This window comes from Suricata suricatta, chromosome 6, assembly GCF_006229205.1.
Source record: "Suricata suricatta isolate VVHF042 chromosome 6, meerkat_22Aug2017_6uvM2_HiC, whole genome shotgun sequence".
Lineage (NCBI taxonomy): Eukaryota > Metazoa > Chordata > Mammalia > Carnivora > Herpestidae > Suricata > Suricata suricatta.
This window is the reverse complement of record NC_043705.1, coordinates 120426136-120441105: the sequence shown is the minus strand read 5'-3', so window position 1 is coordinate 120441105 and position 14970 is coordinate 120426136. Positions and strand designations below refer to the sequence as shown.

General features: G+C 38.6%; 1 protein-coding gene across 1 annotated transcript in view; it reads right to left on the bottom strand.

The window, feature by feature from the left end:
* Nucleotides 1-14970, bottom strand: part of NADK2 (NAD kinase 2, mitochondrial) — a 47895-nt gene that overhangs the window by 32505 nt on the left and 420 nt on the right. The window contains exons 2-4 of the mRNA XM_029941274.1: nucleotides 14783-14970; nucleotides 1730-1818; nucleotides 778-866 (exon numbers count right to left, since the gene is read on the bottom strand). The exon at nucleotides 14783-14970 is cut by the window's right edge and continues 4 nt beyond it. Of these exons, the coding sequence (XP_029797134.1) occupies nucleotides 778-866; nucleotides 1730-1818; nucleotides 14783-14970 (366 nt within the window). The remainder of the gene's footprint in view (nucleotides 1-777; nucleotides 867-1729; nucleotides 1819-14782) is intronic.

The window sequence follows — 14970 nt, the reverse complement described above, 5'->3', positions numbered from 1 at the left end:
ACACAAGTACTTTTGACAATCTCACTCCCACCCCATCCTGTTGACCATCACAGGCGACTCCACTTCCTTTCCACCCACTATCCCTCACCCAGGATTTGTCAACAGTAGCAAGACTTTTAGGCAATAAATTCTTGGTTGTGGAAGGCTGTCCTGTGCATAACTGGACGTTCAGCAGTATCCATGGGCTCTACCTGCTAGATGCCCAACAGGAGCCCCCAGCTGGGAACTACTGCTCTAATCCTATCACTGCTATTAGCCAACTGTTTTCCCTTCTGTCATAACATCAATCCAAACTCAAATTTTTTTAATGAGAATATATCCAACAAAGTGTAGATTTTTCAAACAAATGCTATCAATGTAAAGCTTTAGAAAGAATGTTCACTAACTTAATAATAAAGTTCAGGAAAAAATAGGTGTAGGTATATTAGAGTCAGAGTGGGATGAAATTTACCTAATCATGTGAAACTCAAGCAATTTCAACTTTTTTTTAAGACTAGTATAACTAAGCCAAAATACAGTTACAACTCATTCTTTGAATCATATTTAAAGTTAAATGCACACCTTCAATATACACAGAACCTCATAATAACATCATTCACTAAAAAAGCAAAACGTTATATAGAGCAGATCTTTTTAAATCTTATCCCAAAAATCCAAAAAATGCATCTTGTGGTAGGATTCTGAAGCCTTCATTACAGCTCGACCACAGAGTATCTAGAAATGTGTATGAAAGAGCATCTCCATATGCCAGCATCTTTCCCTCTGTAAAACTGTTACCTCCTGCAGCTATGACCGCATCTGCCCATCGAACAATTTCTTCATCATATTCTCTCCTCTTTACTAGACGAACCTCAATCCCCTCATTCCTAAGATAAGAAAGTAAAGGTTATATAAAATTTCCACTAATAACATAAAGGATGTTTTCTGAGAGGCAGATTATTACAATGATGTAAAATAAACTTGTTTTATAAACTTGTTTAGCTTTTCAAGTTTAGCTTCAGTTTCATTTAAACAGCCAATTAACTATGGTCAGTCAAGAAGCACATGAGTAAACTTAAAGTTAATGATGATACCAAATCTCTGCTTTAAAAACATCGTGTTACAGTCCCTGACAAATGGTAATACTAATGAGAATTTCATTTTCTCTATTCCTGATACTAAAATTCATTAATACAAAAATGGCCTAGAAGAGTCACATCTTAAGGTACTTTTGTTTAATTATAAAACAAAAGAGTCATTAACTTTAAATCCAAAATATTCATTCAGTTGTCAGACACTGAAACAGTGACTAAAATACTTTCTACTTTGCATGTTCTCACACTGACTCTCTTATATATACATAAACTTATTCACTGCATTAATTGAATTAACTGAAGTTCCTAATATTTAGACATTCAAAGAATATTTTAATGAACACCCATATAATCTAGTATTCTGATTAATAAAACATTACATGTGCAGTTGAAGCATAATGTATACAGAATTATCTCTGTAAAAAAGACACTTCTCAGACCAAATAATGACTGAAAATCTATAAAATTTTCAGAGTACAATAAAAATTTCCTTAAAAACACTATAACGTCAACTCCATTAACCATGATATAATTTTCTGAAAATTATTTTATAATGGCAATCTTTACTAAAAATCTCAGGATAATCTGCTAGTAAAAATAAAAATTAGAAACCGTGACTACAAAAGTCCATCCAAGATCCAATCCCACTGACTTACCGTAAACTATCTAGAATATGCTCTACATTTTTGGTGTGAATATGATGCCGTTCAAGCAGTCCACTGTAGCTAGAGCCTTTCAATGCAAGCTATATCAAAACAAAACAAATTTTGTCTTATTACATGGCATATATTATACATTATAACACTCTCTTTTTAAAGTAGAGATGATTCAACATAAAATAGATTTTTTTTTGAAGGCATATTTGTAGGACTACAAAGTTTAGACTGAACTAGAAAGTCTGATTTATAATTTGGTTTCAATATCAAATACAGCATTAAGTTTCCTGAATCTTGTAGTTAAGAAGATCTCAAAATCTGCCTATTTGGGGAGCCTGAGTGGCTCTACTGGTTGAGCATCCGACTTCAACCCAGGTCATGATCTCACAATTTATGAGCTGGAGCCCTATACTGGGCTCTGTACTGACAGCTCAGAGCCTGGAGCTGCTTCGGATTCTGTGTCTCCCTCTCTCTCCCTCCTCCTGCCCCCTCTCAAAAATAAACATTAAAAAAACTTTTTGCTTATTTTACCATTAATTTTTTAAATGGATTTTAACACATTGTATATGGCTACTTGAAGACCAAAGATAAACTAATATTTTAGGAGGCAGTTAAATGACCTTTGCTCCACTTGTATTTGCAGCTCTCTTCTGTTCAGATTTATGAACTCTATTTGGAATTTACCCCACACAATCCAAACAAAGGGCTGGTTAGCTCACTGAAATTGGTTAACATTTAGACATAAAGACATATATCATTCAAGAATTATCTTTCCTAGACCCTTGGAGTGACATTTTATAATGTCACTACCTTAAATAGTCTCCTTTTAAAGTATATGTTTTCTAAATAAAGTAAAAGTAAATACACTAAAATGTTGAGAAGTTTAGAAATATCTTCAATAAACATCCATGTAATCAAGTAGGAAATCTGTCTAGTAGAGTGAATGCCAGAATTAAAAAGTATATTGTGGGGCACTTGAATGTCTCGATCAGTTAAGTATCTGACTTCAGCTCAGGTCATGATCTTGTGGTTTGTCAGTTTAAGTCCCATATCAGGCTCTGTGCTGACAGCTTGGGACCTGGAGCCTGCCTCAGATTCTGTGTCTCCCACTCTCTCTGCCCCGGCCCCACTGACACTCTGTCTCTCTCAAAAATAAACATTAATAAAAAAATTTTATACAAGCATATTGTTTCCTTCTCCAATTTTCTTTATACCTTGCCTCTATTATGATACAATATCAGTTTTTCAAGTACGTGACCAAAACACAATTTTAAATATATTATTTTGCTTTAAATCATTACTGAAGTATAAAGTAAAACCACATTTTAGATAGCATTCTTAATAAGTATTTCACTTTTCTAAAAAAAAAAAAAAGTTTTAAGTATGGTATTAGCACAAAAACAGACACATAGACCAATGGAACAGGACAGAGAACCCAGAACTGAACCCACAAATGGATGGCCAATTAATCTTTGACAAAGCAGGAAAGAGTATCCAACGGAAAAAAGACAGCCTCTTTAACAGGTGGTGCTGGGAGAAATGGACAGCAACATGCAGAAGAATGAAACTAGACCACTTTCTTACACCATACACAAAAATAAACTCAAAATGGATGAAGGACCTGAACGTAAGACAGGAAACCATCAAAACCCTAGAGGAAAAAAGTAGAAAACAGCCTCCTTGACCTCAACCACAGCAATTTCCTACTCGACACATCCCCAAAGGCAAGGGAATCAAGAGCAAAAATGAACTACTGGGACCTCATCAAGATAAAAAATTCTGCACTGCAAAGGAAACAATCAAGAAAACTAATAGGCAACCGACAGAATGGGAAGATAGTTGCAAATGACATATCAGATAAAGGGCTAGTATCCAAAATCTACAAGGAACTCACTAAACTCCACACCTGAAAAACAAATAATCTAGTGAGGAAATGGGCAGAAGGCATGAATAAACACTTTTCCAAAGAGGACATCCAGATGGCCTACACACACATGAAACGATGCTCAACATCACTCATCATCAGGGAAACACAAATCAAAACCACACTGAAATACCACCTCACGCTGGTCAAAGTGGCTAAAATAAACAAATCAGGAGACTATAGATGCTGGTGAGGGTGTGGAGAAATGAGCACCCTCCTACACTGTTGGTGGGAATGTAAACTGGTACAGCCGCTCTGGAAAACAGTGTGGAGGTTCCTCAAAAAACTATCAATAGAACTCCTCTATGACCCAGCAGTAGTACTGCTGATTTACCCAAGGGATACAGAAGTGCTGATGCATAGGGGCACATGTACCCCAATGTTCATAGCAGCATTTTCAACAATAGCCAAATCATGGAAAGAGCCTAAATGTCCATCAATTGATGAGTGGATCAAGATGTAGTTTATATATATAATGGAATACTACATGGCAATGAGAAAGAATGAAATCTGGCCATATGTAGTAATGTGGAGGGACCTCGAAGGTGTCATGCTAAGTGAAATAAGGACAGATACTATATGTTTTCACTCATATGTGTAACAGGAGAAACTTAACAGAGGACCATGGGGAGGGGAAGAGGGGAAAAAGGGAGAGGGAGAGAGGCAAATCATGAGAGACTCTTGAATACTGAAAACAAACCTAGGGCTGAAGGGAGAGGGCGAAACAGGAAGGGGGGTAATGGACATGGAGGAGGGCACTTGTGGGGAAGAACACTGGGTGTTATATGGAAACCAACTTGACAATAAAGTATAAAAATAAGAAAGTTATAAAAATAATACAACATGGAAGACACATAAAATTAAAATTGCACATAATCTTATTATCCCAGATTTCAATATTTTGATATCTACCTTGCCAGTCTTTTGTTTATGAATACAGGGTATGAGTTTTAAAATAGTTTTGTCCTCACTCTGTAATCTGTAAAGTGAAATGTATGCTCCTCAGAAGAGCTAAGGACATATTTGGCTATTTGAAAATCAGTACATAATGTTAACTCACAAAGATACACTAGATCTGATAACCTATACAACACTTTAATGCCTGGATATAGGCTTCATATTTAGACAGACCATACCAACATCAAAAATTTTTTTTAAGGAAAGTAGTAACTAAGGTAATTAAAATAATCCTTCACTTACTTTAATAAAAAAATAAACATAAAACAGGTTTGAAAAACTTTTAAGAGTAGAAAATCTGAATATGGATGAACAATAGCATTAACATTCAGATTATTATTATTATTACCCAAGTGCAAATTAACTAAAACTGTACTAACCACCTCTCAGGGAGTGCAGATCACATTGCTTCTCATCTCTACTCTCTCCCTGGGGATCTCTGGTCTCAAGGCTCTCTGAGAGAGATCTGTATGCAGAGGCCTCCCAACTGCTAACCCGGCCTCTCTTTAGGGCTCGAAGTAAACGTGCCCAACAGTGTCTGAGACATCTTTCTCTGGATATCTAACAGGAATCTCAAGCCTTGGGCTTTTCTAGCAGATTAGTTACCATGGTATATTATTTGGTATATTATTTTGTTACAGTAATTACCTGTCATGAGCCTATTTCAAGAGTGAACACTCTACACAGCTAGAAATTAAGCTCTAAATAATTACAGTCATTCAAATATTTGAGTGCCTACTACTGTATTCATTTAAACATTAGTTGAGCTCAATCAAATGTATTTAATAGGGCAATGAAAACTGCCAAGGGCAATGAAAATTCAAATGTATGTAAGTCTATTAGAACAGTTCTGTCAAATGTATTGCTTCTAACCTGCCATAAATAAAACTTAATGGTAACTGCCACTCAACTGCCTGTCCAGATTTCTATTTTATGTTCCAATTTTTGCTTTGAAAAATATAGAACATGTACCCAGGAATACTGGACATAAATCCTACTGTATGATAACCGTAAACGTCAGTCTGGTGGTTCAGAAACTTTGTGCTTACTTCCTGGCTCGCAGCAAACTCCAGAAAAATGAGATTACTTAGTATTTAAGTATTAGGAAACTGGTTTGAGACGGTGAAGGGGGTTTGAATTTGTGGAGAAAATAATTTTGGAGAACTAACAAAAAACTTCAAATTTCCCACTACTTTAATAAACTTGGCTAACAACACTAAAATTCCTAAATTTCCAAGCCTAAATATGAAGTTCATTTAGCAGCAGAATACTTAATATTGGGGCAGAAAAAAGGTCATTTCAAAATTCTGTTTCCACTCAAATGTCTTCTTGTGAACTAATTCTCTAAGAACTCATACTCAATACACTTATTTAGAGAATAGAAATTCTTAATTATTTTCTTTAATGATCTAGATGGTTGGGATAAGGTTCATTAAAACGGACAGGCTAAGTAAGCAGACACAAAGCATGCCTCAGTAAAATCATCAATTAGGAAGTCTTGGGGCACCAGGGTAGCTCAGTCAGTTAAGCATTCGACTTTGGCTTTGGTCATGGTCTCACGGTTCATGGGTTGGAGCCCCCCATTAGGCTCTGCACTAGTGGTGCAGAACCTGCTTGGGATTCTCTCTCCCTCTCCCTCTCTCTCTCTGCCCCTTCCCGACTTGCTCTCTCTCAAAATAAATCAACAAACTTAAAACAATACATAAAATAATTTTAAAAATTAAAAAAATAAAGTTAAAAGACGTCTTAGGGACGCCTGGGTGGCTCAGTCGGTTAAGTGTCCGACTTCGGTTCAGGTCATGATCTCATGGTTCGTGGGTTCCAGCCCCGCATCAGGCTCTGCACTGACCGCTAGCTCAGAGCCTGGAGCCTGTCTTCAGATCCTGTGCCTCCTTCTCTATCTGACCCTCCCCTGCTCGCTCGCGCGCTCTCTCTCTCTCTCTCTCTCTCTCTCTCTCTCAAAAGTAGATTAAAACATTTAAAAAATTAAAAAAAAAAAGACATCTTAAATTGCCACTCAACTGCCTCTTACAGTTTTAAAGTTTTCTTTTATATTTGAAGGCTGGTAAGAATTTCTAGCTATCGCTCGGAATATAACAAGCCTTCAAAGATTGAAGAAACATGGTTTAATCAAACAAAATTACAAACAAATTCTATGTCTTACCATTGAGAGGTTAGAGAAATCACTGAAATTTAGAACACATTCATATTCTGCAATGCTACATCACAGGTATTAGTAACAAAGTTTTAATATTTTCTTTCAAAAAAAAAACCTTTAAATGCAGTTCTTAATCTGCATTTAAAAAATGTTTTTTTTAAAGATCATTCACCAGAATATTTGGAAAAAGTAGCATGAATTGAAAAGATCTATAGGGGCACCTTGGCTTAGTCAGTTAAGCGTCCAACTCCTGATTTCAGCTGAGGTCATGATCTCATGGCTCAGCTAGTGAGTTTGACCCCATGTCAGGCTCTGTGTTGACAGCACGAAAACTGTTTGGGATTCTCTCTCCCCCTCTGTCCCTCCCCGCTCACTCTCGCTTTCTCTCAAAATAAATAAATATGAAAAAAAAATTTTTTTAAATCTATAGACCAACACATTTCAGTACAAGCAAAACAAGTTTCTCCTACAAAATTTCCAAAAGCCAACATCACTCCTCCCCAAGTAGCCTGGAAGTTAAAATACAAAAAACATGAAAGCAAAAAAGGATTCTAAATCAACAAAAATTTGCCCACATTAAAATTAGATGTGATAGGCTATTTCCAAAATGATCCAACCACTTTCATTAAAGTATCATAGATATTTTTACTTGACCAAATCTGAATTTATTACCAAAAAAAATTTTTTTTTAACTTTTACTAGTCAGTTGAATGTTACTACTTTGTACTCTCCAGTAATTCACAGGATTATATAATAATTCAGTAAGGGAAGGAAATAGGTCTTTTTAAATTTAACATAAAAGAAATGTACAAACTTTTTGAGACAATGACCTGTCTGGTATGTAAACTCACTCAGCATAATTTAAGCACTCTTAAAAAGCATACCCACTAACTAAACGGTACACTGTTAACTCAAAACTGCCCTAAAATGATGAGAAGCACCGAGTCGACAGCTAGAAAGTAAACTATCCTGCTTCACATGATCAGGCCGGGTACAGTGAACCCTAAACACGTTTCCAGCTATATCTGCCAATTATCTTGGATCATTCCAGTCACACATAGCCTTTCTCCCAGGCACTCACCTTTACTTTCCCTATCATTCTCTTCCTACTTCTGCCTTCACTCTATTTATTGTTTACCTACTCCCTTGTATATTGGGATTGCTCAAGGTTCCATCCCTGACTTTCTTATCTGCTCCCACTTCGTGTTCTTTGAGTTACCTCCCCATTCCAGTGCTTGATGTCCCAAGTGTACACTGGTAACTAGGAAATCTATACTGTTAGCTCACACCTTTCTCTGAAACTACAGGCTCAAATTTTCACTGTCTGCATTTATAGCCCCCCACACCACCATCGGTAGATCAGGTCCTTTCTCAAAAACCATCTAAATCTGATTACATATTCCTCCTTCAAATTTGCTCTTCTCAGTTCCGTATACCAGTTAATAATACTTACAGTTATATAAGCAACAGAATAAGCACAGGTGTCCCCTCTAATCCTTCCCTCACACTCAATCTCCACAGCCAGTCAGTGGTGAAGAACACCAATCATACCTGTAAACTGTTTCTCCAATCTGTCCTTCAGCCATGCTGCCACTGCCCGAGTCCTGGGCAACATCAGCTCTTATCTGGCCTCACGCAATAGCCTGCCTCCAGAATTTCTAACTGCTTTCTTCTTTAAAATTCTTTATTGCCCAGCACCCCACAAAAATACTTCTTAGAAGTAAAAAAATTCAAAATTATCACTTCCTTCAAGAAACTGGCTTAAAAAAAAAAAAACTACATGAGTGAGAGTTAAATTCAATAAATCTTCAGTTACTTCAGCGGTCTGTTTTATAGAGGAACCTATTTTAAAGTGATCAAATCAGTATCATTTTAGGTACAAAATCTAATAAATAATGGTGACATTTACATAATGATCATTATTGTGGCTGAAAAATCATAATTATGCTGCTTTGAATTATGTAAGTTATAAATTTGCTCTTAGATAGGTGCCAGTATCCAACTCAGACCTCTTGCTCTTAATCCAAGACTGTCTACTACTACTCCTAAGATCCCTACATTAGCTATAGATTTCACTCTTCCTTGAGAACTGTAAATACTCATTAGGGCTCTAAGCCTCATTTTTATGATTAAGTTACATAGGCCAAGAACTATTCTGTTCCCATGTCCTAATTCTACCAACTTTCAGTTAGGAAAAAGAAAGCCAACTAACCTCTCCTTGAATGCAAATGTCTTATGGAGGTTGGCCATTTCCTGGACAATCCACATCATAAATAATGAACTTTCCTAAGGCATGAAATAACTAGCACATTTGGTGGCATTTTGAAATACACATTTGTTACATATTACAAAGATTAGTGATAGTGAAAAGTAAAGTTAATTTATGCTTTACTAGCTAAGATATTAATGTGCACTGATAAACACTTTTTTTACTCAGAACTTAATGCATGTCATTAAAAAACACAGGAAAAGTGATCACAGTACGAAATTATGTTATTTACAGTCTCATGGCTGGCCACATAGTTGTAGTTTTTAAAACCTCCCCCATGTAATCCTGATACAGAAAAGGCTAAAAATCAGGGCTCTAAAAGTACATTGGTCAATGATTCCATTAATGGTGGAATTTCAGCTACTGTAATACTCAACCCTTTTACATCTTTCTGGGTCTCTATTTAACGACAGATAATTATGGAACGGCGTATACTGTAAGCCTTGTATCGCACAAAATTTGACATGATTTTCCTTTTCCCCTCCCAAAATCCCATGGACAAATAAAAATCCTGTTTGGTTTAGGCTCATGTTTTTTAAACATATCTAACACATGAAGCCTTTTAGGAAACTCATGTTGGTAACCTCCATCTTAAGATTTCAGCAGCTACCAGGTTTTGTAATAATGGTAGCTGGAAATAAGTCCCTGGACAGGAAGCCCCCAAAGGAACTAAAAATAATTTTTAAAAAGTCAAACATTTTACTACCGTTTTTAGTGGGGATGGGAAGGTGGAGAGAATTATGAATGAGATGCAGTCCTTGCTCTGAAGTCTAGAGAAGAACATAATCAGATTATACTCAAGAGTGGAAAGCTCAAATATGTAAGTATTGGGAAAATATAGTGGAAAAATACCTAATGCAACCTTGGTGGCCAAAGACGGGTACAGCAAAGTTACAAAGGAAGGGTTCCTTTGAGAGTACTGTCTGGAGCTTGACCTCAAAGAAATTTGGTTAGAGAAAGGGACAAATATTCAAAACAAAGGAGTCTGCAGAGGAAAAGACACTAACAGATGCAAATCAAACCACCTTGAAATACCATTTTTCACCTCCCAGCTGGTAAGACCCCAAAATGTGATAAACTTCTTATCGAAATAACAGCAACTTTCACCTTTCGTTGGTGAAGGTATACATTGGTAATGTCTTGAAAGGGAAGAAATTTAGCAATACCCATTAAAATTTCAAACATACATGCCTTTCGACTCAGCAATTCCATTTTTAGGTATTTATATTAGAGCTTCATTCACTCATACATAACGTTACTCATTATAGAATGTATTTTAATGTTTATTTTTGGAGCAGGGAGAGAAAAAGAGAGAGAGAGAGAAATGCATGCAAGCAGGGGAGGGGCAGAGAGAGAGAGGAGGACAGAAGATCCAAAGCAGGCTCACACTGACAGCAGCGAGACCAATGTGGGGCTTGAACTCATGAACCTCAGATCATGACCTGAGCTGAAATCAGAAGCTTAACAGAATGAGCCCCCTGGGGGGCCCCCATTACAGAATGTATTTTATTAAGATATATGCACACAATGGACTACTACACATACTATTTTAAAGAAAGAACACGGTGTAGAATAGCTTAAGAGCAGGTTATCACAAAGTAAAAAGGGATGAGACAAAGAAAAATAATATGTCATTGTGTTGATTTGTATATATAGATCATTTCTGGAAGGAAACAAGAAACTGATAACACTTGCTACTTCCAGGGACAAAAACTGAGTGCCCAGTAACAGGAATAAGAGAAAGACTTTTCATTGTATACCCTTCTGTATCTTTTACATTTTGAACCATGTGAATGCACTACTAATCCATAAATCAGCACAGCACCTAATGAAAATTAAAAGTTTGAAATTAATGGAAAATGAAGTTCAAGACAAAAACTGATTAGAAATGAAGCTCAAAAGGTTCACAGGAGCCGGTTCATGAAGGGCCTTATCTGGCATACCAAGAAAGGATCATGAAGGTTCCCACAGAGCAGTGTTTCTCAAAGTGTGATCTGGGGACCACTTGCAAACCTGGAGAGCCTGATAAAAATGAAGACCTCTGGACAGAGCCAGCCACCTTAAGAGTATGCTTCAGAAAGGCCGAGTCTGGAGTCTCCACAAACTGAATCAGAATCTTGGGGTGCTAAGGTTCAGGCATCTGCATTTTAACAAACTTCCTAGGTGACTCTATAGGTTATAGGAGCTTTTGAGTAGTTCTAAGCAGAGGAACAAATTGGCCAGATGTTCACTTTAGATAGACCACTCTGGTGCCTGTATCTGAAAGATTTGAGAGGAGTGAGATTCTGTTAGAAGGCCCTGGAAGTATTCCAGATTATATTATTTAATTTGATAAGTATTCATATACCCTGCACTCATTGCACACCATGTGGCAAAAGTATTACCTGCCCAAGAACTACAACCTAAGCTACACCATCATTTGCAGGAAACACTGTTAAGGGAAACAAAATCCAAGGTGCTAGGATCTCCCAAATATGCTAGGAAGGTAATAACTAAGAATACTTTAATCTAGTAATAGAGGGACTGCTATATGAAATTATTCTATCCCATTATAAAGATAATTTAAAAAATTAGGAGTGCCTGGGTGGCTAGGTTGGTAAATGTCCAACTCTTGGTATCAGATCAAGTCATGACCTCACAGTTCCTGGAGAGCAGAGCCTGCTTGAGATGCTCTCTTTCCCTCTCCCTCTGCCCCCGACCCCGCTTATGCATGCACATGCACACACCCATATATGCACCCAAACTTTAAAAATAAATAAATAGGAAAATAAGTAAATAAATAAATAAATAAAAATGGCAACCATTAAAGAGGGTTGCAGTGGAGGGAGAGAAGGGTGGAAATTACTCATGTCTTACTTGGTATACATTAAAACAGTTTTCAATAAAACCTTCTCTTTGACCAATAAGGCATGTTTACAATGTCAAAACCCTTTCCAATCAGCTTTGATTCATCTAACGATCTAAATTGTTGAAGGTCATGGACCCTATAACTCTGCATCTGCCAACAGCTACATCTCTTATGAGTAATAAGAGTAAACTGTAATAATAGTTTAATTATCCCTTGCAAGATAATGAGCCAATAGCAGTAAAATCCTTTGAAGATGAGAAATTCACAGGAAACATAATTACAAAAATTAAAAATAAAGCAATACCAACGATATGAAAGAGTAACTGAAAGTCAGGCTTCGACTGAGTATGAAAGATGGAACCCTATTTTGTACCTGCTTTACCAACTAAGAAGCTTTTCCTCTACTTGTTTAAGTTTCTATGAAGTCAGAAAACTATGAGGCTTTGGGGTATAAAATTATACTGGCAATCCATCCTTCATCTTCTATTTGCATTTTAACAAATAACCTAACAGAAACCTATTCTGCAACAAAACCACCATCCCCACAACAAGAGAGAGCCCTCTGGTGTAAAACTTCAGGTTACCTTGACACTGTAGACACCAGAGGTGTGGTGCCAGAGACCAAAGAAAGCACGCGGCCACTTTCTTTTGTACTCAATTCACACTATTCATATATCTCAGTATCTTGGACCCCAGCAAAACAGCAAACAGTGTTAGCCAGCTTATCAGGCCTGCGACAGGGCCCCATATTCTTTGGCCTCGACTCCATCTGCTGCTATTCCATTCTGAACACTGGCTTTAATGTGAATGGTAAACTCACATCGGTAAGGAACTAATCCAATGACAACTAATTGAAATGACAACAATGACTATTTTACTGCCTTGAGATCACAAAACTATGTGTTCCACAGTACAGAGGTTTTCACTCCCAAGTTTTCTTATCCCAAGCAGCATTACCTAGCAATAGACAAATATTTACCTATTAGAAATTTCTCCTTAGATACTCAGACTGGGTATACTAGGTAGTTCAGTTTCTAAAGACTTACCTGATCTGCCTGCATTTTAAAAGTTTTGATTAGTTCAGAGGTCCCAGAACTAATATAATTCAGAGGACACTCATTTTCTTGAGGCCTTGAAAAATTATCTGGAGTTTCAAAATGCTGGCACTAAAAAGAGCCTTTAGAGGCTATCTAGTCCAACCCACTGTTTCACATACTGAACTAGGTGAAAGCACTCTGAAAACCTTACAGTACTACAAAAAGGTATCATTTTCACACGAGGCCCAGAAAAGTTAAAAAGCCTGATAGAAAGTTAACCACACAAACTGGGCCGAGAACCCCAAGCTCCAAACTCCCCATCTCACACTCCAAACATGCCAATGGAGCGTACTATTTTAAACTGCTGTGAAAGGGTTTCATAAAATTGTACAGAAAACATCTCTATACATATACCTGACAATTTCTAAAAAGTAGATCTTGCAAAACTAGGAGTATAATCCAAGGGACACACCTCTTTCCTAAAACAGAAACAGTGGGCTTGCTTCTGACATTATCCTTCCCTGCCTCATCTGCAATTCCACTCCCTGAGGAAACAGAACTACTCCAACTTCCTACTCAAACTAATCGATTTACTCTTTTTAAATGATACAATTGTCTTCTATAAAATTGGGCTACATCTTCAAACACTAAATGAGAGAGAACAAACCTGCACCTAGCCCTTCCATCAAAGGAAAGCAGGGACCCTCCTCAATTAACTCATTGAGGAATCCAGAAGTTTAATGTTGAAAACAAACTCGGGACTTAGGCAGAGATGATTTACAATTTCATTGTGATACCTCTGCAAAATACTACGAAAAATTCTGAAGACTACAAACCATACCAGAAGTTTAAAACAAGTAGCCCACTCTTGTACAGAATTCTACAAGACTAGGGTTATAGGGATGTAACTCCAGAGCCTTTCGGTGCACAGTATCAACAACAATTAGAGATTTCCATGCTGGTCTTGGTAGCATGGTCACTCCCCTTCTCCTAAAGCTGGTGGATAAGGAGCATGGGATCAGAAGTCACAAAAGGAGAGGGAAGACAGAAGATATTCAGGCCTTTTTTCTTGGGTGGATTTATATACTTCTGCAAGCACGTTAGTATCAGTACCAAATACAGTCTCTTGTGGAGATACTGCTATGGTATAGACGTAGGCTGTTTATTTCGTAATTGCCAGGTTTTCCTGCCTTCCCCCTTGCCCTCGCTACTTAAGAACACATGTTCAAAGTCAAAATTTCTCCTTTGCTGGCCCCTGAACTCAAAACACGTGTGCTTGTAAAACAAACTGCTAGAAGAACCTTGTCTGACGACCAGGTTCCATCACGGAAAAGGCTCGCCCAGACCGGCTTTCCGGAGTATCCCAGGCCCTGCAGTCCTGCAGAGTAAAAGGGGGTGTGTCCGCGGTACCTCCGCCCGCTCGCCCACCGCCCGCAGCGGCGCCCCGGGACCCCTTTTCTCGGGGAGGCTTGGGGAGCGGTTTCCAAGGCGTCCAGAACCTCAACCACCGGCCCACCTTTCTCAGGGCTGTTGTTGCTAGTCCCCAAAGGGAGAATAGGGGGGTGGGGCTGGCGAGCACACAAATGAATCCCCAAACCCTTCCCACTAGGAACCCCTACTCCCCCTCCAAGACTTCCTCGCGTCTTGGGGGTCTCTGCAGTTACAGTGACCCCCCCCCCCTCAACACACACATACACAGAGGGCGGGGGCCCTACGAGCGAAGCCAGAGGGAGTGGAAGTCAGCGAGCGGGGAAGGCAGGGCATCTACGGCGCCGGAGAAGGGTCGTCCCGAGAAGTCTCGCCACACCACAAAGCCGGGGCCGAGACCACACACAACGGCGGGGGCCCCGGGGGACCCACCAGCTGCTTCAGGTCCTCCTCCGAGAGCTCCGCGTAACGGTACCGCTGCTGCTCGAACTCGTACCGGGTGGTTTTGGCCACCAGCACCACCCGCGAGGGGCGGAAGCCGCCTTCGGGGCGGCTGCCACAGCCCGCCAGCTCGCGCGGCTGCCCCTGCCCCAAGTGTCGCCGGCCGCCGCCGTCACCGC